A 25,646-nucleotide genomic window follows, 5' to 3' on the forward strand; every position below is an offset into this window, starting at 1 on the left:
TACTTTTAATTTTAATTTAATATCCTGCCTTTTATTTTAGTTAAAAAATTAGCTGCTTCTACCCCCTACACCCACCCCATTATAATAAGCCTTATGGGCAAGGATGGTTTCAGTGCTTTGTGACGTTCTAGTTCCTTCCCTGTGATAGGCTACTCATGAATGTTTCCGTGGTGTCCGTGGTGAGGAGGAGGATGAGTTTTAAGCATGCTGGCATCATCCAATAAGACAGACCCTTTGATGTTTCTATGACTTCATGGTGTGGGGCCGGGCCAGCCAGTTGTTCTCCTCATGGGCCTTTTCCCCTTTTAGATCCACAAGCATAGGAAAAGCCTCTCACCTTATTTTTTTAGCCAACCCTCCAGGATGTCATGGGAAGTGCCCTCGCACAACTATTTCAGGCAGCAAGTGACCCTTCCTTCAGCTGCCCAGGGATTTCAGATAAACGGTGTTGGTCGCTCCCCTGAGTCCATTTATTGCAACTTGTATATTAAATGCATCTCCCATCACCTTCACCATCTCTTTCCCCAGATGCTTGCAAACCATTTCCCTGACCACAGAGCACAGGGTGCTGGACGCTTCTGGCTCCTTCTCATAATGAAATTGTTCACAGTCATAAATGGAGGAGTGAACTTATCCTTCGTTGCCTGAGATATGTGTGGTCAAGACATTTATAAGACTTGGTTTAATAAACTCCTCTCACCTCATCCCAATTTTTCTTTGCTTCCTTCCTCCTGCAGGAAAAAGGGCCAACAGGCTATTTTAGGTTTTCTTTGAAGCCTTAGCTGACCCTGATAGTTTTGAAATAAACGTGTGACTGAAGACCCACCAGTTTCCCTGAATCTTCCAATGATGCTGCTTCTTGAGGCCACTTCCTCTGGGGTCTGACATCCCCTAAGCCCCCTTTGTAGGCTTCTCAGAGTCCAGGCCTGGAGAGCCCCATCCAGTTTCAGAGATGTGGGTTTTTAGAAGTCTCCTGTCACTCATTTCATCTGTGTCTTTTGTGGAAAGGATTGGATTAGATGGGCTGGCTGATCTCCATGTGGACACTCACTCCCTTGGGTCTATAGGGGGGCTCAGGGCTGGAGCTGGAGCTGGAACAGAGGGTTAAAGATGGAGGTGCCTTTTTTTTTTTATTTTTATTTAAAACTTTTTTTTCTTTTCTTTTTTCTTTTTTCTTTTTTTTGTCTTTTAGAGCTGCACCCGAAACATTTGGAAGTTCCCAGGCGAGGTGTCCAATCAGAGCTATAACTGCTGGTCTACACCACAGCTCACAGCAACACCAGATCTTTAACCCTCTGAGCGAGGCCAGGGATCGAACCGTCATCCTCAAGGATACTAGTTGGATTTGTTTCTGCTGCGCCAGGAAGGGCACTCCTGGAGGTGCTTTTTAAATCCCCACGTGTAGCTCTGAGTTGGACCTCTTGTCGCAGTGCCTGGAAATCAGGCCATGTCTGGTCCTAAACTGTTTATGCAGCTTTGACATATGGTGACGCTGGTGGTGGCTGTGGAGAGAGGAGGGTGCGGGGAGGGGCGCGGGTGGGAGCGTTGGTTAAGAAAGGCTAGAGAATGTTCATGCATGGTTAGTGGGAGGAATAGTGCTGGAGATGGAGAAGTTTGGCAGAATAGGCCCTTCCTACACGAACTTTCTCAGAAGCTTCTCAGGAATGAGCTGGCTCCATGTTTCTGAAGGACTCGCTTTGGCTACAAAGCCCAAAGATTTTGAAACGAAGGATCGTATAGACCCTTGCTAGTTAAGAAAGAAGAAATCGTAGAGGCCATTCCTGTACTTGGAATTGGTATGTTGGGCCTCATTATTTCCCCTTTGAACTCAGTCCGGCTCAATGACCTACTCAGTAAGTGAGGGGGTTAACAAGTACCTCCACTAGTTTGTATTTAATTGCTACCTTAGAGAAGTGACAGCTTGAATTTGACTCTAATAATTTCAATTCTAGGCCTAACCATGTAAAAGACCAGCCGTGGTTCTTTTCTCCTCTGTGAATGCATGCTTGCTGCTGAGATATTGGTGGGGTGTAGTTTGGCTGCTGTTTGAGGCCACTTTTGGAGGCTTTTGCAGCGTCCCAGGAGTGCATCTCTCCAGTGTCTTTATTTGTACTTTTCATGACATTACAACACCTCTGCCTTCTGCTGGTCCTCTGTAGAGCTGTGGGGATAATGATGCAGTCACAGTGGGTCAGACAGGGGCCCCACAGTGCTCTGACTCTCTTTCAGCTCCACTCCCAGGGACAAAGAAGATACTTCTCCGGGGGTAGCTCTCATCTCAGCTCTCAGATGTGCAGTGAGAGAGGGAAGGTGGAATCTGGCCTGAAAGGATGCTGCGTGGGTGCTGGGGGCAGAGCCTGGGGGTTTGGGCCATTGGAAGAGAGCTCCTGCCTCCTGGGCAAACTGCCTGTTAAGCTCTTCTCATTGGGACCTGAAAGTGGCTTTTGTCAAAAGCCCTCTTTTCTGTATTGAATGTGAAGAGCGGAGATGAGTACTTTTCCATTGCTGGAGAGATGTGGGCCCACTGAAGAATTATATTGAGTCTGAGCCGAGAGTTATGCTTTGCCTGGGAACTGGGTTCTGTCGTATTGTGCCCATATGTCCAGGGGTCTCTGCATGTGTATTGCCGTCCATATAAGGTGAAATACATCAGTGATTACACTGTCATTTGTATCACTTGCGATTTTCAGATTAAACTGCCAAATCTTGTTCTTGTATTCATCTTATTAAATAGGCAGAAGAGAGCCTAAATTTAAAATGTATATACTTGGGAGTTCTCATCATGGCTCAGTTGTAAGGAACCCGACTAGTATCCATGATGCAGGTTTGATCCCTAGCCTTGCTCACTGGGTTAAAGATCTGGCGTCGCTGTGGCTGTGGTTTCCTAGCTTGAGAACCTCCATATGCTGTGCGTGCAGCCCTGAAAACCACTCCCCCAAAATATATATGTATATACTCATTTTTAAAAAATCTATGCTTTTGTAAACCACCTATACTTCAATTTAAAGAAATCTGTGCTTTGGAGTTCCCGCTGTGGCACAGTGGGTTAAGAATGCAACTGCAGGAGTTCCCGTCGTGGCGCAGTGGTTAACAAATCCGACTAGGAACCATGAGGTTGTGGGTTTGGTCCCTGTCCTTGCTCAGTGGGTTAACGATCCGGCGTTGCCGTGAGCTGTGGTGTAGGTTGCAGACGTGGCTCGGATCCCGTGTTGCTGTGGCTCTGGCGTAGGCAGGTGGCTACAGCTCCGATTCGAACCCTAGCCTGGGAACCTCCATATGCTGTGGGAGCGGCCCTAGAAATGGCAAAAAGACAAAAAAAAAAAAAAAAAAAAAAGAATGCAACTGCTGTAGCTCTGCAGTAGCTCTGGTTGCTGCCGAGGCGCAGGTTTGATCCCTGGCCCTGGAACTTCCATATGCTGTGGGTGCAGCCATTAAAAAAAAAATCTGTGCTTTGAAGTAATCTTAGTAAAATTCTGTACTGCAACTTATTGACCTTATTATTCTTTCTGCTAATAGAATGACAGATTTTGAACCAATAATCCTGAGCGCAGAATCTAGTGACTGAGAGGAAGTATTTATTTGTGTTTGCACAACTTTTCTACAGTGTTTGTTAACTTGTCACCAGTTGGGGAAATGCATTTGACTAATTGCGGAAATAGTATTGATATATATCTCTAGGAATAATGGTTGCAAGTTCTATAAAAATGCCTCTTTGCTTCTCACATGGCCAGTGGGGAGATAGCTCATGGAAAATAAGGAAATACCTGGGTATTTGGCTACGAGTCCAAGTTCTTTGCCCATGTGTGTGGCTTGGCTTGCTTCTTTGGTTTTGGTAATAGGCTCATTATTTCTGTGTTAGATGGATTTCAGAATGTCATAGGTTGTTTCAACCCAGGCTGTTCCCCAGGAAACACAACTATTTGTCCTCTTTTTCTTGCCTGGACTAAAACCATGGTGCCATCTTTCTTCCAGGCAGAGCTGAGCCTGTCCTAATGGGGCCTCCTACATCTTTCAGAAATCCATGAGCTTTGCTGGTTTTTCTGCATGGGAGTATACACCACTTTTTTTGGTGGCTATATTTCTGTAGATTTAAATTTTCTCCATTGGAACGTGTTGCTTCCCATTGGGGAAAAAAATAATGTGACTTAAGAAAAAACAAAAATACTATATCCTTTGCCTCTCTTGCTGGGGGGGAGGAGGAATAGTACACTGAGTTACAAAAATCATGGGGCCTTGAGATAAGTATTAATTATTTTTTGCTTTTTTTAAATTGTTTTTTAGGGCCACACCTGTGGCATATGGAAATTCCCAGGCTAGGGGTCAAATCAGAGCCATAGCTGCCAGCCTGATCCATAGCCACAGCAACATAGGATCTGAGCCACTTCTGCAACCTCCTCCACAGCTCATGGCAACTCCAGATCCTTGATCCACTGAGCAAGGCCAAGGATTGAACCTGCATCCTCATGGATACTAGTAGGTTCGTTTCTGCTTCATCACAATGGGAATCCCCAGCAGTAACTATTCTTATGCAATGCGAGCCAACACCAGTGTCCAGCTCAAAAGTACAGCCTGGAAGAGATGAGGATTTGCTTGTTTTTTAATGACCACACCCATGGCATATGGAAGTTCCTGAGCCAAGGAGTGAATCCCAGCCACAGCTTCAACCTAGGCTGCAGCTGTTGTCATAACACCAGATCCCTTAACCCACTGTGCCGGGCTGGGGATTGAACCCATACCTCCACCGCAACCCAAACCCCTGCAGTTGGATTCTTAACCCACTGCGACACAGCAGGTAGAGGGTTTTAACTGTGCATGAATGTCCATTGGCTGACTGGACACCAGAATGACAGGAAGGGAGGTTCCCGGTAACAGTGTATTTTAGAACTTTGGAAGGTAACATGGTATAATTATAGGCATGATTCACAAGCAGATTTCTGTTCAGTTTCCAGATAAATGTCCTTGGATAATTTTTGTGAAAGATTAAAAGAGATAGATGTGTGTAAAGTCTAACCTGTGGTGGTGCTCAATAGCTTTCCTGCCTTTGTCTCCTCCGTCAGTCCATCACCTTGAGATTCTGGGTGGAATTTCAGGCACATGAGATGATTGAGAGGCTTGTTGAAACTCTCTTCTTCTGAAGAGACTGACCCTTTTAAAGATCCTTACTATGGGGGGAGTTATTATCCTTTAATGAACAAATCAATGTCAGTGTTGCAGGATATTGAGTCGTAATATAATCAAAGGTCCCCCCTTACTTCTTCCTTTCTTCCTGAACATGTATTAGCCCAATGTAGGAAAAATTTGCAAGCACAAGTCTTTGCAACTGGCTGGTAGAATATCAGATTATTAGTTGTTAATCTCAAATACGCTCAAGTTTCCGAAAAAACAGACCGCATGATTATAGTCATTATGGAAAACAGTACAAAAATTCCTTAAAAAAAATCTCACTTCTGAGTATGTATCCAAAGGAGATAAAAATCATCTTGAAGAGACAACTGCCCTCTCATGTTTCATGCGACAGTATTCACGACAGCCAAGACGTGGAAACAACCTGTTTGTTGACAGATACGTGGATAAAGAAGGTGTGAGATACGCACAAACACATATATACACATACATGTTGGAATATTATTCAGCCTTGGGAAAGAAGGAAATTCTGCCACTGTGACAACATGCATGAACCCGGAGGACATTGTGCTAAGTCAGAATGAGAAAGACAGGAGTTCCCATCGTGGCTCAGTGGTTAACAAATCCGACTAGGAACCATGAAGTTGCGGGTTCGATCCCTGGCCTTGCTCAGTGGGTTAAGGATCCAGTGTTGTCGTGAGCTGTGGTGTAGGTTGCAGACGAGGCTCGGATCCCCCAGTTGCTGTGGCTCTGGTGTAGGCCAGCAGCTACAGCTCGGATTTGACCCCTAGCCTGGGAACCTCCATATGCTGTTGGAGTGGCCCAAGAAATGGCAAAAAGACAAAAAAAAAAAAAAAAAAAAAAAAAAGAATGAGAAAGACAAACACTGCCTGCTCTCCCTTTTAGGTGCGATCTAAAATAGTAGAACTCAGAAGCAGAAGAAGGTGGTTACGGGGAGCTGATGGGTGGGGGTAATAATTATATATCATACACTTGAAATTTGTTCAGAGAGGAGATCTTAAGCGTTCTTCCCATGCACAAAAAAAGGTAACTATGTGAGATGCTGTGTTAATTAGCTGGATTGTGGTAATCATTTCACAATGTTCTGTGTATATCAAATCATCACATTGTGTGCACACTTTCAGTTATACAGTTTTTATTTGTCCATCATGCTTCAGTAAAACTGGAAGGAAAAGAAAAGACGTTTCAAAAGCCTAGAAACTTCCAAGGTACTCTTTACCCTGTCTTACCTTATTAAAATCATAGTGCTTTTAACACCAGGTTGCAGAATAAAAGAGTAAACGATTAAAAAAACACAGACCACATGAATGAGGAAGACAAGGACTTGGGGGCCAAACAGCACTGAGCATTTTAGTAGCGCTTGTCTAGAAAAGCAATAAAGTGACCTGAAAAGGACATTTGTCCTTTCCTTTTAGCTCTGATCCTAGTTCAGACTTTTGTTTAACACTTTATCCCATCAAAGGCTGGGTTAGGAAAAAAAAAAAAAATCTCGGTTTTGTTATTTGATGTGTCATTCGCTATAAATCACATAGCCTCAAAGTCTTAATTGTGCATGGTGAGATTTATGCAAAGATAGTCTTTGCCTTTATAGTTCAATGACCTGGATCACCTGTGAGGATGTCAGATGAGTAAGCAGTTTATCACTCCACTCCCTTGTGACCTGACAAGATTTAGTAGTTCTGGGACATTTATGTGCATGCATTTAATACTCTTGCGCTTAGCGCACTCATACTCATTTAATTCAGCTAATATTTATTTAGGTGATACCATTTGCCAAGTATGAGAAGTACAGTGTGGGAAACAGACGAATAAGACACAGACTTGATAGTCGAGTTGAGAAATGTGAGGTGCACTGTGTCGGAGTGTGGCATTGCTCATCAAGTCACTGCATCTTGGTACAAAAAGGGACCTTAAGACCCAGCCCACTCCCCCATCTATGAATGAGGAAAATTCAGAGAAAGCGTGACCTCATTGCAGACCGAAGCCAAGGCAAGCTGAATGACATTGTTGGGTCTAAATAGACAGGAAGTGGCTCAGTGCAGAGAGCTTCTTGGTGTAGCGAGCAACTGCCTTTGGTCTTGGTTGGCCACTTGGGTACCATGGTCCTCAGGATTCACATTCACTGTGTTGAAGAATCTTATTGCTGTCACTCCTATTACCAGTTATGACTGTTCTCCCTTATGATCTACAAGAGCAAGACTGAACCCTGAGTAAATATTGATGTCTGCTGTACAGCCTTCCCACTACTGCTTGGGGAGCACTGATGCTGGCTGCCACTTGCTCTTGACACCTTGAGTAGAAGAGAAAGGGAGAGGAATTCTTTCATTCTTTCCAGCATGAGCCTTCCACCAAATATACAGCTGTCATCAGTGTGATGACTTGATACACACAGACATTGTGCAGTGATTACCACACTCCAATGGGTAGATTCCTCCGAAGTCTGAGTCCTTTCTGCAGCATAGCTCTGTGTCCCCGGACCTCGAGCTGCCTGGGTTTTAAGGCTATGCTTTATCAGAAAATAATGGAATATCAGGAAGAGGAGATGTAACCATCGAAATCACGTGACCGTCTGCATGCCATTGAGGCATCCTGATGGAAATGCCTGTGTTATGCCAGTCACAGCAGAGGGCTATGTTCTGGTTATTGACTGTGTTGGGGGGGCCTTGCCAGACACCGGTTTGTTTTCGAGGGCCCCAGTTTAATGTTTGGCCTTAACTTTCCAGCAGAGAATTTTCCCGTTTGGCCACACTCTCCAGAAGCAGTTTCAACATGAGAAGTTATGAAGCTATTCCTAAGTAAGGCCCAAATGCCTTTTCATCCTGTGTGTTTTTGTTTTGCTTTCTTTCTTTTTTTTTTTTTTTTTTAGTTCCCTTGTGGCACAGCAGGTTAAGGATCCAGCATTGTCACTGCAGTGGCTTGGGTTACTGCTGTGGCATGGGTTAGATCCCTGGCCCAAGAACTTCATTTGTCACAGGCGCAGCCAAAAAATGAGTAAAAATTTTTTTCACAGTAATTGGCAGATTTGTATACTTTTACCTGTTTCTTTTTATTCTCTGATTGGAATCTCAGCTTATGTCATCCTTCAGTTTAAATGACACTCTTGCAGGTGGATCCTGATCACCTGTATTTGGTTAAATCTTAACTGAGTTGCTTCTTTGTTAACTGTCTGCCATCCATAAGGTAGGCAAAGACTTGGTCTGCCTTGTGTACTATTTTATTCCAAGTTCTTGGCACATGCTAGGTATTCCATAGTTGGTTAAACTGAATCGTATTCTTTTTAAATCCCACTTTGTTTCTGATTCTTTCCAACTAAAGGCAAGCTGTAAAGAATATACTTAAGCCAGGATTAGAATGCATAGGGAGAAGAGGGAAATTAAATTGGATTTAGAAAATTACTTTTTGGCATTAGATGTTCTGAGTTTGGCAGATGATTCTCCTCCTGAGTAATTAAGAGCTAGCCTGTGACCCACAGGGCCACTTGCAGAAAGAAATCTCCTGTGGCTTTTCCTCAAGACTGCCCAGTGCCTTGGCACAAGGCACGTTCTCCCGGTCCACCTGGTGGAGATTCCTGTGCCATGAAGCTAGGTCTGGAAATATCAGAGAAGGGGAGTTTTTTCAAACCTATGTCAAAAGATTTCCTAGTGAGTAACCTTATTGAAAGTGTATCATTCTCCTAAATTAGGAGTTTGGGGTTAACATATACACAGTACTGTATATAAAATAGATAATCAACTAGGACCTACTTATAGCACAGGGAATCTACTCATGGGAAAAAAATCTGAAAAGAATGGATATGTGTATATATCTATACAATGGATATTCACTTTGCTGTACACCTGAACCTAACACCACATTGTGAATCAACTATCCTTTGATATGAAATAAAAATTAGATTTTAAAAAATGACACTACCTCCCCAAACCCACAATACCAGTTTTATCATGAGCAAAACATCAGAAAAATCCCAGTTGAGGCAATTCTACAAAACACCTGACTGATACTCTGCAAAACTATTGAGGTCATCACAAACAAGGGAAGTCTGAGAAGCTCTCACAGCCAAGAGGTGCCTTTGGGGACATAACAATAAGATGTAGTGAGGCTCCGTGGATCCCAGGTAGTGTCTGTGAAGATTCGGGTTGGATCCCTGGCCTTGCTCAGTGGGTCAAGGATCTAGCATCGCCATGAGCTGCGATGTAGGGTCTTTGGTGCTGCTTGGATCCCGAGTTGCCGTGGCTGTGGCGTAGGTCTGCGGCTGCAGCTCCAATTCGACCCTTAGCCCAGGAACTTCCATATGCTGCAAGTGTGGTCCTAAAAACAAAAAAGAAAAAAAAAAGTAAGATGGGATTCTGGACTGGAAACAGGACATTAGATAAAAACAGAGGGGGAAAAAAAAAAAACCTGAATAAAATACAGACTTTTTTTTTTTTTTTTTTTTGTCTTTTTGCTATTTCTTGGGCCGATCCCATGGCATATGGAATTTCCCAGGCTAGGGGTCTAATCGGAGCTGTAGCTGCCAGCCTATGCCAGAGCCACAGCAACGCGGGATCCGAGCCGCGTCTGCGACCTACACCACAGCTCACGGCAACGCCGGATCGTTAACCCACTGAGCAAGGGCAGGGACCGAACCCGCAACCTCATGGTTCCTAGTCGGATTCGTTAACCACTGCGCCATGACGGGAACTCCTTTTTTTTTTTTTTAAGTGTATCATGTTGACATCCCCTGGTCATTTTCATTGAGCCTGTCTTACGTGTGCTACTTGCCATGTAGACTTCAATGTCTGTCTCGTTTGTTGGCTCTTGTTTCTTTTCCCAGCTCTGTTGAAGAAAATGTACACCAAGGCCCAGTCTTTCATCCTCTGTTAGTCTTCTCTTTCTTCTTGGGAGGTGAGTCCTCTTTTCAACCCTTCAGCTCTTGTTCTGTGTAAAATCCACATCAGAGTCCTTCAGGGAACCCTAGGTTGTGACTGTCCATGCCTGCTAGGAATTTTCACTACAGCGTCTGATTTTACCGGACGAAAGAGGCCCCTGCAAGCTTCATCTGTTTTCCTACTGAAATGTTCACATATGGCAGAGGCAGAGGTGCTCGCATCCTTGCAGGTACTGCTGATGCCTTGAGTCTTCCTGCAGCTTCTGTCTTCCCTCCTCTCCCAACCCCCTGTAGTCAGAACCCCAGTTCCTCCTCTTTTCACAACCAGGCACCGGCACTGGACGCTCTTCCACCCTGAAGTCCCATGGTTCTTGTGCCATTAAGCCTTTGCCACATGCTTCTTTGTTTAATTTACCTTTTAAAAAATATTTGTATTAAAACTCTTTTTTATTATAGTTGATTTACAATGTCCTGTCAATTTCTGCTATACAGTAAAGTGACCCAGTTATACATATATATACATGCTTTCTGTCACATTATCCTTCATGTTCCATCACAAGTGATTAGAAATAGTTCCCTGTGCTATACAGCAGGATCTCATTGCTTATCTATTCCAGATGCTATAGTTTGCATCTACTAACCCCAAACTCCCAGTCCATCCTACTCCCTCCCCTTCTCCCTGGGCAACCACAAGTCTGTTCTCCATGTCCATAAGTTTGTTTCTTTTCTATAGATAGGTTCGCTTATATTTGGAATCATGTATTAGATTCCAGATATGTGATATCATATGGTATTTGTCTTTCTACTTCTGACTTACTTCACTTCATTTGAGAGTCTCTAGTTCCACCCATGTTACTACAAATGGCATTATTTTGTTCTTTTTATGGCTGAGTAGTATTCCATTGTGCATATGTCCCACCGCATCTTAATCCATTCATCTGTTGATGGACATTTAGGTTGTTTCCATGTCTTGGCTATTGTGAATAGTGCTGCAGTGAACATAGGGGTGTATATATCTTTTTCAGTTTAAGTTTTGTTGGGATATATGCCCGTGAGTGGTATGTACCCTTTTTTTTTAATGTCTTATGTTTCCAGTTAATCAGCTTCTTTTTTTATTTTTATTTTTTTATTTTAATGATTTTTATTTTTCCGCTATAGTTGGTTTATAACGTTCTGTCAGTTTTCTACTGTACAGTAAAGTGACCCAGTCACACACACACACACATACACACATATATATAAACAAATTCTTTTTCTCATATTATCCTCCATCATGTTCAATCACAAGTGAGTAGATGCTGTTCCTTGTGCTGTACAGCAGGATCTCATTGCTTATCCACTCCAAATGCAATAGTTTGCATCTATTAACCCCAGACTCCCAGTCCATCCCACCCCCCCCCCATAGCAACCACAAGTCTGTTCTCCAAGTCCATACGTTTCTTTTCTGTGGAAGGGTTCATTTGTGGCATATATTAGATTCCAGATATAAGTGATATCATATGGTATTTGTCTTTCTCTTTCTGACTTACTTCACTTCATATGAGACTCTCTAGTTCCATCCATGTTGCTGCAAATGGCATTATTTTGTTCTTTTTTATGGCTGAGTAGTATTCCATTGTGTATATGTACCACATCTTCTTAATCCATTCATCTGTCGATGGACATTTAGGTTGTTTCTATGTCTTGGTTGTTGTGAATAGTGCTTCAGTGAACATAGGGGTGCATGTATCTTTTTCAGTGAAAGCTTTGTCAGGATATATGCCCAGGAGTAGAATTGCTGGATCATATGTACCTTTTTTTTTTATCTTGTGTTTCCAGTTAATCAGAGGTGAGGGATTGTTTCTCTTCCTGTCTTTAGCAGTTAGCACAGAGCTAAGTAGCTGTTCTGTAGACTTGCTGATGGTGGTGACAGTGAATCAGAGGATTCCTCCTGGTCAGCTGTGTGGAGTCTCTATCTCTGTGACAACAGGCCCTTAACTAGGAATTATGAAGTACAAGGGACGACACAGAGGGATGGATGAGCACAGGAAAGCAGTATTATGACTCCTTAGTGAATGGAGGCATCTCTAAAATTTGGAAAGTTAGTGCTTTTTGGCTCTTGGGAAGAATGACTGTCTTTTTTTGGTACAGTTCTTCATTATTTAAAAAATTCTTTTATGCTCATGATTCAGTGTTATCCTTCAGCAGCCTTGGGAAAAGCATAATTAGTGCCATTTTATAGAAGAGAAAGCAGAAGCTTGGAAGTGTGGTTTGATCAAGGCCACAGAGCCCAAAGGTGTCAGGACCGTGGGCCCAGCTGCAATCTTCTGATTCTAGGTAAAACCAGTTCATAAATGCACTTTTAAATTTTGTCCTAAAGATATTCTCAATCTAGTGAGAAATAGATGAGTAAACAAATGAACTCTTGCTCCCAGTTTTGAATTAAGTCAGGGTGAATAAGGACACAACCCAAAAGCCATGGGAGTGTGAAGGTGGGAGTGATTAATTCAGTCTTTGTACTAAAGAACAGCAGCTGCTCTGGGAAGCTTCCCGTCTGCGAGTGGCTATGAGGTATGTCTGAAGGCAGGTGTGGGTGTATGTAGACAGCAGAATGGCCAGGAGGAGAAAGACAATGCCATTTCCAGTGTGTTCTTTGGTGGAGGGTGACGTGGAGTGGCGATGGCTAGCGGGTGGATGATGGCCACCTTTGGGGGGGGCGGTATGACATTTTCGGCAGGATGGAAAGGTCCATAAACCCACTTGCCAGGCTTAATAGAGTTAATGGAACTTAATTGAGTTCATGTAGCTCTCGATGCAGCCCGGCATTTTTTGTGGGCGTCTGTGGTTTTGATGACATTGCAGGTTGAATGTGAGAAGATGGAGTTTGTCTCTTTGCAAAAACGAGGACTCTGAAAAGACAGCGTGATGCAATCAGCCTACCAGGGTTGCTTGGATGGCCTCAGTGTATTTCCCAAACCTTCGTTTTTCAAAATCCCAAAATGTTTTCTCCCCACTGCATCCCTCAATTTTTCAGCCCTTGTGCACCTTCTTTAGTTTTTAATTTAACTAGATGCTTATTCCAGAGGCGACCTCATGGAAGTTGCCTGTGGATTTTTGAATAAATTTATTCCACATGTTTCTAATTCATTTGCACTTAACTCATCAAAAATGCCCACCTGCATTTTTTTTAATGAGGTAGTTAATGGCTGAGATGTTTTGTCAGCCTTTAGTTGGCCTCTTAAAACATTTTCTCTCTTCTTAAATCATACATAAGGGGGCATCTTTTCCATTAACTCTTGCTGGGTTAGAAACTTCGTGTCACAAAGTTAAAAGGCCACTCAGAGCCTCATTGTATTTCCTTTCCTCCCTTTCTTGCCATTCTTACAGATTATCTGCATAGACAAGCAAATACTGAACTTTCAGGTCTGGTTACCAGTTACCGTCAGCTCAGCCTTTCCTTAGTCCACATTCAGCATAAGACAAGGCAAGTTAATTTTAACCACCCCATCTCTGTCTTCCCTGAAGTTTTTAGAATTTGACTTTGGTACCATCCCATGTCACACCAACTTCATCCTTCTTTGCCTACAACTAACCTTGGGAAGGGCTGTGGATTTTTTTTTTTTTTTTTTTTATAACAAGTCTGTAAAAACCACAGTAATTGTCCCTGGAGCTTGATGATTTCAGGGGAATGTCTGGCCAGGTGAACCATCCCACTCATTTCCTTTAGCCCTCTTATTGCTGTCAGTCGTCGTTGTATGTAGCAGTCAGGGCATTTAAAGGCTACCATCTGGCAAAGAGAAGCTGGCAGGTTCTAAGTGTTGCTGAATCTTGCTTCCCATACGAATGCACAGAGGATAAGAAAATAAACATGTGTTGTTCCCAAGCAGGTCTGCTTTCTTGATAACAAGATCCATCTACTTGAATCTGGCTCATTCACAGAGCATCCAGTGAAAAGAGGAAAGGAAAAAGAACTAACAGTAATTAAATGCCCACCAGGCACTTCACATATGTTAATGCATTTAGTCTTCACAATAATCTATAAGGGAGAACTAGTATTAGCCCTACTTTATAGAAAGGGAAATTGAAACCAAGAAAGTTTTGATAACCTGCTCAAGGTCACTCCATGAACCAGTGAGGTCCTGTTTTTTCCACTGCCCCAAATTACCAGCTGATGGGAATAATTCAGTGTGGGTGGTTTTATGATTTTTCCTAGGAAACTCAGCCATAGCTACCCAGTTGTTCCACTATGAGTCTCTGTTCAGGTTAACTGAATGCATCTGTCTCTGTGTCTGTGTGTGTGTTACTGGTGTCCCTCTGAAGCTTTCTGTGTGTATATAGGTCACACATTCCCGGGATGTAAATCAGTCAAGCAGGCAGCTTAGAGATTCTTATCCATTCAGACCTTTGACCCTTGCTTGTGTCAACCGGAAGTGTCTTGTCAATTGCAAGTGTCAAACGCATGGAGAGCCAGTTTGGGATCTGGGTTGTGGGAGGGATGGAAGAGGCGCCCACGGAAGGTGTGTAGGAGAGAGCTCTGTTCTTTGGGGCTTCTGCGCTGGGGTTCAAGTCCAGCTGTGGCTTGGGGGGATTGGCTTCCGCAGGGAAGGAGGAATGAGGTGGGGGTATGTGCCTGGAATCAGCCACCCTGGACTGTGCCTGGGCTTGGCCCAAGTGTGTCCCCGTGCAGAAGCTACACTCAGTTTGCAGAATCAGCGTGCCGGAAAGTTCTCCCAGATGTTTCACGTTTCCCCAGGCTCCCTATGCGTCAGTGGGATCAGGTTTTCTAATCCAAAACCAGACTAATCCAAATCCAGAATGGCCACACGTTTGGCAGGCAACTGTTTCTAGGTGTACGATGCACCCAATTATATGGTAGCCATCCTCCAGCCAAACCGTGGTTTCAACCCAACCCGTGGGGATGGGTTGGAAGAAAACAACTATTAGAAAAACGCGTTCACTGCGGTCATGTTTACACTCCTCTTGTCAACTACACATGTGTTTGTTTAAACAGTGTCTTTGGTTTATTACAGTCATTACTCCCTCTCAGTAGCAGATAATGTGCTTGAAACGGTCCAGAGGAGCAGGGCAGCTGCTTGCGTCAACATTTTAACATAGTGATAAGTCTCAGGGAAAGAGAAAGGCATGGTCCATACACCGTGCCATATGTTTTCTGCCTTCTTGGTAACCAAAGTACCCTCCCTAATGTGTATGGTATAATTTTTCGCCGAAGTTATAATTTCCTCCCATTTGTAAAACCTAAATTTGATTTTTAGCCAAAATATAAATAGATGGCTAGACTATCACACCGCGCCTTTGTGAGAATATGAAACGGGGAGTAGGCAAGTGCTTTGTGAAACGAGAGCTCTGGGCCAGTGCTGTTTTGGTGGAAATCAGGTCATAAGTTAAAACAAGGAAAGACAGCCAGCAGCTGGCTGGCGTATGTTTGGCCTCTCTTCTGCTCCATTGGTTTGCCTCTCAGGAGATGTGGTGCTTTGCTGCACACACTTTACACACCCTGTGTCCCTCCTGGTCCAGCCACGCTTGCTCGTTCTAGCCTTAGGGACACACATCAAAAACAACACAGTGCCTCACTGCCATTATATTTGTTTACAATGATGGTCCTCTTGACCCTCCCCCGAAACACACAACATTTATCAGCATCACAGTGGCCCTGATGTCTGATGTCTCCAACATGAGATGGTGTTCTCAAATTTTTTCACTAAGTTTGCATCAGAACATTGAGTCAAGTTTCTTGAAACTATAGGCTTTGGTGATTAGGATGTTGCCTTAAAGCACTGTCATTCTTCAGGGTTTTTTTTGTTTGTTTGTTTCTTGTCTTTTCTAGGGCCACACTTGTGGCATATGGAGGTTCCCAGGCTAGGGGTCAAATCAGAGCTACAACTGCCAGCCTACACCAAAGTCATAGCAACGCCAGATCTGAGCCATGTCTGTGACCCACACCACAGATCACGGCAACACCGGATCCTTAACCCGCTGAGCAAGGCCAGGGATTGAACCCGCAACCTCGTGGTTCCTAGTCAGATAGGTTAACCACTAAGCCACAAGGAGAACTCCCTCTTTAGTTTTTTAATGAAGGTGTTTTCGTTAGGTTTAAGCTTTTTTTTTTTTTTTTTTTTTTTTTTTTTTTTTTTTGTCTTTTTGCCATTTCCTGGGCTGCTCCCGCAGCATATGGAGGTTCCCAGACTAGGGGTCTAATTGGAGCTGCAGCCACCGGCCTACGCCAGAGCCACAACAACGTGGGATCCGAGCTGTATCTACAGCCCACACCACAGCTCACAGCAGGATCGTTAACCCACTGAGCAAGGCCAGGGATCAAACCCGCAACCTCATGGTTCCTAGTCAGATTCGTTAACCACTGAGGCACAATGGGAACTCCATCTAAAAGCCATTTTTAAAGAACAGCAATTGCTTTCAAGCTACCGGAGAATAAGATCATGCAAAGAATCAGCTTTCCTAGCATAATCTATAAGGTCAAGGTTGGTCCAGTAAATGTTAAGCAGGATTTGCTTTTTTGGAGACTAACAAGTTGATTCTAAAATTCAACCGGAAAAATGAATTAATGACAATAGCCAAGAGCATTTTGTAGAAAGGATACAAAGGGAAAATTTGTTCTACCAGATAATAATAATTTAAAAAATCCCTTAAAATCCACAGTAGTAATGTAGAATGGTCCTGTGATAGGATCATATATTAATTCAGAAGAACAGAGTCCAGAAACAGACACATGTACATAATGTAACCAAGCTATTTCTAGGGCCCCATATGGCCCAGTGTATCTATAGAATTATACTCAAAGACACAGAAATCTGATTATAGAAGACTTGAGCAGGAAGAGCTTCAGTGTTTCTGGAAGCAGTATATTCATAGATTTTACCCAGTACTCCCCCTAAAAGGTTTTTCAGAAATCCTCTCTAAGCAGCCTTCACTCTCCCCAAAGCTGCAGATTCATGGCAGACTCAAAAAAATTGGCCCCTCTCTCTGATCCACCTGGTTTCCTAACTCTTCCTGACCCCTCCTCCTCCCGACCTCACCCCCCCACCGCCCTCCGGTTAACAGCAGCACAATTGTGCTTCATGTTTGTGAACCACTCTTGGGAAGGGTGATTCTTGGCCCAATTTGGCTGATTTTCTAGAAAATAGGAATTTCTCAGGCTTCTGGTGACTAAAATTCCCCAACAGACTCCCCCAAATTCTTCTTCTTCTTTTTTTTTTTTTTTTTTTTTTTTTTTTTTGCTTTTTAGAGCTGCACCCCTGGATGTTCCCAGGCTAGGGGTCAAATTGGAGCTGCAGCTATCCCAGCCTACACCACAGCCACAGCAATGCTGGATGCTTAACCCACTGAGTGAGGCCAAGGATCAAACCCGCATCCTCATGGTTACTAGTCAGGTTTGTTTCCACAATGGGAACTCCCTCCCAGAATTCTGATAAACAAAAATTCCCAACTTCATTTCTTTGGGAACTTACTGTATCTTGAAGCTGGCATTTTAAGTCACAGACTAGTCAACAAAGGGTTTGGGGATTGAGGAGGATCCTTTTAGAAAAAAAATGACATTTATATTGAATGAGAAAAACACTTTGTAACTCTGTGTTTCAGTAGATTAGCATACATTTTACCAGATTGGGAATATATGCATGTTTGTATATACATAGGAACAATTATGGAAGTTTACGCCTGGAAATTGGGGTTGAAAACTGTGAAGGGAGACTTCTACTTTATATATTTCTGAATTGTTATAAATTTCTTTTATAATAAAATGTGTCACATTAGTAGTATAATATAAACAAAACAGCAGTTAAGATACTGACTTTTTAAAGTTTTTTAATTTATATTCAATAAGAATTCACTATTTTAGTGTATGGTTATGAGTTTTGACAGATGCATGAAACTGTGTAACCACTACCACAATCAAGACACAAAATAGTTTCATCATGTTACCACCCCCACCATTCCCTTATGGATAACTCTCTTTGTAGTCAAATTCTTCAACAACCCTTAACCTCTGGCAACCACTGATCTGTTTTTCATCTCTAGTTCTGCCTTACCCAGAATGTCATACAAATGGAATTATATAGCCTTTTAGTCATTTAGGGAAATGCATGTGTGATTCAGGCATGTATCAAGTTTGTTCCTTTTTTTTTTTTTATACTTCTGAATATGTATGTATGTACCACACTTTATTTACCCATCCACAGTTGGGTGATATTTAGATTGATTCCAGGTTTTGGTAATTACAGTCAGCCCTCTGTAATCCCAGGTTCTGCATCCATGGTTTATGCGCTATTTATATAGTGTTTGTACTGTATTTGATATTACAAGTAATCTAGAGATCCTTTAAAGTATACAAGAGGATGTATATGGGTTATATGCAAATACTATGCATTTTATATAAGGGACTTGAGCATCCTTGGATTTCGGTATTGAGGGGGTGGTCCTGGAATGAATGCTCTGAAGATACCGAGGATGACTGTACTGATAATGTCATTGTAAACATTTGCATACAAGTTTTTGTGTTTTCACCTGTATTAATACCTAGGAGGGAGAATGATGGGTTATATGATAACTCTCTATTTAACTTCATAAGAAATTGACGTTCCCGTTTTGGCTCAGTGGAAATGAATCTGACTAGCATCCATGAGGATACAGGTTTGATCCCTGGCCTTCCTCAATGGGTTAAGGATCTGGCGTTGCCAAAATGTAGGTCACTGATGTGGCTCGGATCTGGTGTTGCTGTGGTTGTGGTGTAGGCTTGCAGCTATAGCCCTGATTCGACCCCTAGCCTAGGAACCTCCATAGGCCGTGGGTGCTGCCCTAAAAAGACAAAAAAAAAAAAAAAAAAAAAAAAAAAAAAATTAAAAGGCAAAAGAGACTGCTCAGCTGCTTTTCAAAGAGGCTGTGGCCTTCTGCATTCCCATGTGAGACCATGTATGAGTGTTCCAATTGCTTTGCCTCCTCATCAGCACATGCTATTGTCAGCTTATAAAATTTTTAGCCCATTCGGACACATGTGTAGTGGTATCTCGGTGTAGTTTTAAACTGCATTTCCCTATGACCAATCATGGAGCATCTTTTCATGTGATATCTCTTTTGGGGACATGTCTGGTCAGAACTTTTTGGTCCTTTAATTCTGGGGTTATTTTTAAGTTGTTGAAAGTTGAGAGTTTCCTATGTATTCTGGACACAAATCATTTGTCAGGTGTAAGATGTGCAGATACTTCCAGTCTGTAGCTTATCTTTTCATTTTCTTCACAGTATCATTTGCAGAGCACATTTCTCTGCTTCCACAGTCACCCCAATCAGTAGTCCTCCACGCCATAGCAGTGGGAATTGGAGACAGATATCAGATCATGTCCTTTCCCAGCTCACATCTCATCCATGGTTTTTATCTGAAATAAAAATAAAATCCAAATTGTATGCTCTGGCTTTCGAGACCCTATATGATCCAACCGCAGCAGATTGCTCTGAAATTTTATTTCCTGTGACTCTGCCCGCCCTTGTTTCATCTGCTTTTATGCTATTCTGTTGTTACCAGCCAGAACCCTGGGCTGGTTAATCAACAGAAATTGATAAGAGGCCAGATGAGAAATTCAGGCAAGGCTTTAATGAGACCCATGCTGCAGCAGGGGAGCAAAAACAAGTAACAGGTTTCCTTGCTTGCTCCTTGAGGGGAAGTGAGCAGGTCCCTTCAATGGGATGGGGCGTTGGGGGGGGGGGGTTCATGAGTTGGGCTGGAAGGTAGCTTGGGTGGTCCGCCCACTCCCTTGGTGGTGCTGTGTGAAGGCATCCTGCATAGTAGGCTCCTCTTGCTCTCAACAGCTCAGACTGGCAGTTGGGTTTTTGGTCTTTTTGTATCTCCTTCTGCTGCTTGTGTGCAGTTATTTTTAGTCCCTTATAGTTTCTTTGTATTCTGTTAACTGGAGGAGACTTTTGTCCAGGTGCAAGCAAGCACTGCAGCAAAGGACCCCAGATCCCAGGTCCCGGACTGTCTGACTTTGAACACAGCTTCTCCCCACTTTGGGGCTTTGCATGAGCTGGTTCTCTGCCCCCAGGGTGTTCTTCTCTGCATTTCCCAAGGCTTTCTTCCTCACTTACCTGCAGAAATGTCACCTTTCCCATAGAGGCCTTCCCTTGACCCACCTATCTAAAATACCTGCCCTCTTCCTTACCTGCCCCACCTTCATAATCTGCTATGCTTTCCTTCATAGAATTTATCACTACTTGGCATTATATGGGTATTTATTTGTTTGCTGTCTACCTCCCCAACTGAAAGATAAGCTCCGAGAAGGTGAGGCTTTAAATGACTCACTGCTGTATCCTCAGCTTCTAGGACAGGGTACAGCCCCATAGTAGATGCTTAGTAAACATTTATGGTGGGATTTGAATACCGGATTAGAGTAATTTGTGTAGATTCAGGAGTTCCTGTTGTGGCTCAGCAATAACGAACCCGACTAGTATCCATGAGGATGTGGGTTTGATCCCTGGCCTCACCTAGTGGGTCTGGGATCTGGCATGGCCATGGGCTGTGGTGTAGGGTGCAGACGCAGATCAGATCCCACGTTGCTGTGACTGTGATGTAGACCGGCAGCTACAGCTCTGATTAGACCCCTAGCCTGGGCACCTCCATATGCCGTTGGTGTGGTCCTAAAAAGACAAAAACCAAAAACAAAAAACATGTAGATTCCTTTTCACCCTATTTCACTCCCTCGCCTTCTCCAGAGGGAATCACTGTTAATAGTTTGATGACTAACTCAGTGGACTTGCTTTAAAAACACATTTATTGGAGTTCCTGTCGTGGCCCAGCAGTAACGAACCCGACTAGTATCTGTGAGGACTCAGGTTTGAACCTAGGCCTCGCTCAGTGGGTTAAGAATCCAGCGTTGCTGTGAGCGTGGTGTAGCTCCCTAGCCTGGAAACTTCCTGTGCTGTGGGCGTGGCCCCATCAGTTTATACAGATATTTTAGATATTTTTAATAGCTATATTATAATCCATACTATGGATGTTTCATAATTTCTTTAACCATTTTCCTGTTGATAGATAGATGGATTGTTTCCCCTTTTGCACCATTATAAAAAAGGCTGCCCTGACTATGCTGGTATATAAAGCTCTGTGCACATAGGCAAATAAGACTCAAATTGTGGAATTTCCTGGTCAGTAATTTGATAGCTACTACTTAGTCTTTCTAAAAGGTTATACTCTTTGGAGTTCCCTGGTGGTTCAGCAAGTCCCTTGACTGTTGCTGCTGTGGCTCAGGTTCGATCCCTGGCCCTGGCATGTCTGTATGCCATGAGTACAGCCAAAATAAATAAATAAATAAAAAAGATTATACTGTTTCATACACTCACCAGCAATAGGTGAATATGTGAGTGTCCATTTCCCCATATCCTTGCCAACACTAGATATTACTACACCCTTAAAATATTTTCCAACAGGCAAAAAAAAAAAAAAAAAAAAGATTTAACTCTATTATAAAAGAGGAAGCTGAAACTCTGGTGATTAAAAACCTTGTTATTTCAGGCCAGGTAACTGGCTACTTCTTATATTGATAAGCTTCTAGGTTTCTAGATTATAAGTTAGCCTGCTTAATAAAGAAAGTTCCTTTTGAAAGAAAAGGCAGTCCATCGACAGAGGAGTGGATCCAGAAGATGGGTACATATACACAATGGTATATTACTCAGCCATTAAAAAGAACGAAATACCAGCATTTTTTGCAACATGGATGGACCTAGAAACTATCATGCTAAGTGAAGTCAGCCATACAATGAGACACCAACATGAAATGCTTTCACTGACATGTGGAATCTGAAAAAAGGACAGACGGAACTTCTTTGCAGAACAGATGCTGACTCACAGACATTGAAAAACTTATGGTCTCCGGAGGAGACAGTTTGGGGGGTGGGGGGATATGCCTGGGCTGTGGGATGGAAATCCTGTGATATCGGATTTTGATGATCCTTATACAACTACAGATGTGATAAATTCATTTGAGTAATAAAAAAATGGAAAAAAAAGAAAGAAAAGGCAGAATTAAGGGAGTAGAGTGCTTTGAGATGAGAAACGTCTTATACTCGTATAAGAAACTTTGAGATGCTTTTGTTATTAAAAAAAAGTCATAATGTATACAGATGCAAAACCACTGTCCCAGGAGTCCTAATTTTCTCATTATAAACTATCATTCCCAGGCTCTTTTTTTCTTCTTCTTCATTAAAAGAATCCATACCAAGAAACCTCAAGTGTTAGGGTTGGCTGGAGAGTTAATGGCAGTTGTAGCCCTGGGTGATTTATTGTTTAACAACTTTGTGGTTTCTGCTGGGCCTTACTAGAAGTGTAGTCACGGAACAAGAGAAGTCATCTGGTTTCATAACTAAAACTGACGTCCAAAACAGGAGCATGGAAATGAAAGAGAAGAGAAATGCTAATAACCCAGAGGAGAAAGAGAACAGGCGGAGGTGCCTCTGTGATGGCTCAGTTTTAACCTGGAACCACTGTGAGGGTCGTTGGGCTCTGATGCTTAAGGTGCTTTTGCAGTGAGTTGTCAGCGCTGGGCTGTGTCCCAGAGGGAAGCCCTGAAATCTTCTCTGTTTTCGTCAGCTATCCAGATGGGCTTGGGATAAAAGGTGTTTTTGTGACATTGGTATATTAGGGTTCCAAAAATGCTTCAAAATCATCTACTTCAACTCACATATGGATAACAAAACATTAGCCCAGAGGGATAAGATGATGTACGTAGGTAACGGTCATGACATTTTTAAACCCAATACTATGGAACAATGAAAGGCAAGAGCTTTTTCACTTGAACTTTAAAGATATAACCGGTTCTTCGACTAGGATCCATGAGGATATGGATGGGTTCAATCCCTGGCCTTGCTTAATGGGTTAAGGATCTGGCGTTGCCATGAGCTGTGGTATAGGTCGCAGACGTGGCTCTGATCCCATGTGGCTGTAGCTGTGGTGTAGGCCAGCAGCTGTAGCTCCAATTTGACTCCTAGCCTGGGAACTTCCATATGCTGCAGGTGCAGCCCCTAAAAAGCAAAAACAAAAAAACAAAACAAAAAAAACCCCACAAAACCCCCAAAACGACATAACCAGAGTTTCCATCATGGTGCAGTGGTTAATGAACCCAACTAGGAACCATGAGGTTTCGAGTTCGATCCCTAGCCTTGCTCAGTGGGTTAAGGATCCGGCATTGCCGTGAGCTGTGGTGTAGGTCACAGATGTGGCACGGATCCTGCATTGCTGTGGCTCTGGTGTAGGCCGGTGGCTAAAGCTCCGATTAGATCCCTAGCCTGGGAACCTTCATATGCCTCGGGTGCAGCCCTAGAAAAGACAAAAACAAAAACAAAAAAACAACATAACTGATTCCTGGACGGAAAAGTCCTCTTGCCTAGAAATTCCTAAAGCAGAAGAGGCACAGAACTAGCGTGGGTGCCATCACACCCCACCCCTGCAGGGCGGTGGCAGACGTTCATCAGCCTCAGCTCACTTTCCTCAGCTGGGCTCTGACCCAGCCTGAGAATTCTTCTTCGCACAGTGCCGGAGGCAGCTAGTGTAATGGCTCTGAGTTTTCCTGTGAATTAAAATCATTTCGGCCCCCTCTTCTAAATGATGCTTCCATGTGATTCACCGTGAGGTAAAAGCTCTGGACTTCAAGCCAGAAGAACCTGGTTTGACCCCTGAATCTGCCTGTTCCAAGCTCTGTGGCAAGATCCAGTCCCTTAGCCTTTCTGGAACTGTTTTCTTGTCTCTGAAATGAGGAAGTTGAATTAAATAATCTTTAAGCATCCTTCCAGCTCTGAAAAATGTTATGGTTCTTTTTTTTTTTTTTTTTTTTTTTTTTTTGTATGTGTGTCTTTTTTTAGGGCCACATCCATGGCATATGGATGTTCTCAGACTAGGGTCAAATCAGAGCTGCAGGTGCTGGCCACAGCCACAGCCACAGCCACACTAGATCCGAGCCACATCAGCAACCTACACTGCAGCTTTCAGCAATGCTGAATCCTTAACCCTGAGCGGGGCCAGGGATCGAACCTGCATCCATGAGGATATCAGTCAGGTTCTTAACCGGCTAAGTCACAATGGGAACACTGAAAAATGTTATGATTCAAAGTCTATACGTTTCTCAGAAAGAATTTATATTTACAACCATGTATTTTTATAAAGACTGGAGGTGGCTCTCCAGTACTTTATATATTACGAATCTATTTTGGATTCCTTAAGAATGTGCTTTTAGCTTGATCTGACTACTTCTTTCCATCTGCTCAGTGTCATTGACCCATATCTCTGAAACCAGAATTTAAGGGTTCCGAAGGGACGGCTGGAGAAAGATGCTCTTAAAAACCAGAGGAAGTGTGGGGACCCTCTTCTTGGCCTTGGGGAACTTGAATGTACTCATACACCAGGCATGGGTCCTGCCAGCCATGAGAGGTCAAGGAGGTTGAGTTACCTCTTTCCCTTCCTCCTTCTGTACCTCCTGGAGCCCAGGAGGCCCTGCCCGTCCACGGGTCTCAGCACGGGGTCCACTGAAGTCCTCCGGCCTCCGTCCACCCCACTCCTTCTTTGTCTTCCAGGCCCTGCTTCCCTTCGGGCCTACCCTCTCCTCTCGGTGATCACTCGACAGCCCGCAGTCATCTCCCACCTGGTCCCTGCCGCCCCGGGAGTCGCCCAGGCTCTGTCCCGCCACCCGGCCACCGAGGCCGCCTGCACCGAAGCCCCGGGTGAGAACCACGGCAGCAGCGAGTCGGAGACAGAACAGCCCGCGCCCCGGCAGAAGAAGCCCCGCCGGAGCCGCACCATCTTCACTGAGCTGCAGCTCATGGGTCTGGAGAAGAAGTTCCAGAAGCAGAAGTACTTGTCTACCCCCGACAGGTGAGGACCTGGGGAGGGGACTGTCTGCAGGTAGAGCCCTTGAGAAGGGAGATGAGACTCCTTTTGCTGTCGGTGTGGGACGCTGTGAGGACTGTTCTAGGAGTTTAGAGATGCAGTACACTCTGGCAGGAAGCGCGCCTTCACGAAGCTCATGTGATCTCAGCCTTGGTTTAACAGAAGCCAGCCCACACACCTTCGTGACACTCAGCTCCAGGAGCCTGCCTGCTGCTGAGTCTTTACTCCTTACCATCACTCCGTATTTGAACTTAAGGACTCCAGTACAACAGGCAAGGTCAAGTTCAGCCAGTGGTTGCCCAGGCTCTCAGCTGGGAAACAGGTTTAGTGTTTAAAGCCACTTACACTTAGAATCCCATGCAGGGGGGCTAGACCTGGAATTGGGACCCATGATCCTCCCAGGCTTCTCCCCCGCCTCCAACCCCCAACCTGCTTGGTGGGCTTGCCCGGCTCCTACTTGGAAGGGCTGGATTGACGGGGCTGCAGAGCTGTCAGATATCCTTGTGGATTTGAACGGAATCAAGTCAGGACCATTTGGCTGACACCAAGGAGGACCAGGAGGAGGGCCCTTCTTTAAAACCTTTTGAGATCCCAGTGAGGGCCACTGTGACCCCTGCTTTTACTCAGAGACCTCAGCACCTCCTCCCTGTCTTTAATCTAGCATCTTAACTGCAAAATATGCAAGCATGTGTGTCTTACCTTGTTCCTTCAAACTCACCCTGGAATGGCTGAGCTAATGTGTCATCCTATTTATTGGGA

At 43.8% G+C, this 25,646-nt stretch overlaps 2 protein-coding genes across 3 annotated transcripts in view; one reads left to right on the forward strand and one right to left on the reverse strand.

Moving 5' to 3' along the window:
• The window catches only part of BARX2 (BARX homeobox 2), a 79,334-nt gene that overhangs the window by 41,232 nt on the left and 12,456 nt on the right, over positions 1-25,646 (forward strand). Inside the window, exon 2 of the mRNA XM_003130069.7 lies at positions 24,575-24,872. Within this exon, the coding sequence (XP_003130117.4) occupies positions 24,575-24,872 (298 nt within the window). The remainder of the gene's footprint in view (positions 1-24,574; positions 24,873-25,646) is intronic.
• LOC100516455 (uncharacterized) overlaps positions 19,250-25,646 on the reverse strand; it is a 136,574-nt gene continuing 130,177 nt past the window's right edge. For both annotated transcript variants that reach the window (XM_084976635.1, XM_021063142.2), the window contains one exon: positions 19,250-19,395. In XM_084976635.1, coding sequence (XP_084832761.1) covers positions 19,372-19,395 — 24 coding nt within the window. In that variant the 3' untranslated portion in view covers positions 19,250-19,371. The remainder of the gene's footprint in view (positions 19,396-25,646) is intronic.

Source organism: Sus scrofa, chromosome 9, assembly GCF_054392235.1.
Source record: "Sus scrofa isolate SSC_HxYL_T2T_F1_AM1 chromosome 9, Sscrofa_HxYL_maternal_Yorkshire_Landrace_v2.0, whole genome shotgun sequence".
Taxonomy (NCBI): domain Eukaryota; kingdom Metazoa; phylum Chordata; class Mammalia; order Artiodactyla; family Suidae; genus Sus; species Sus scrofa.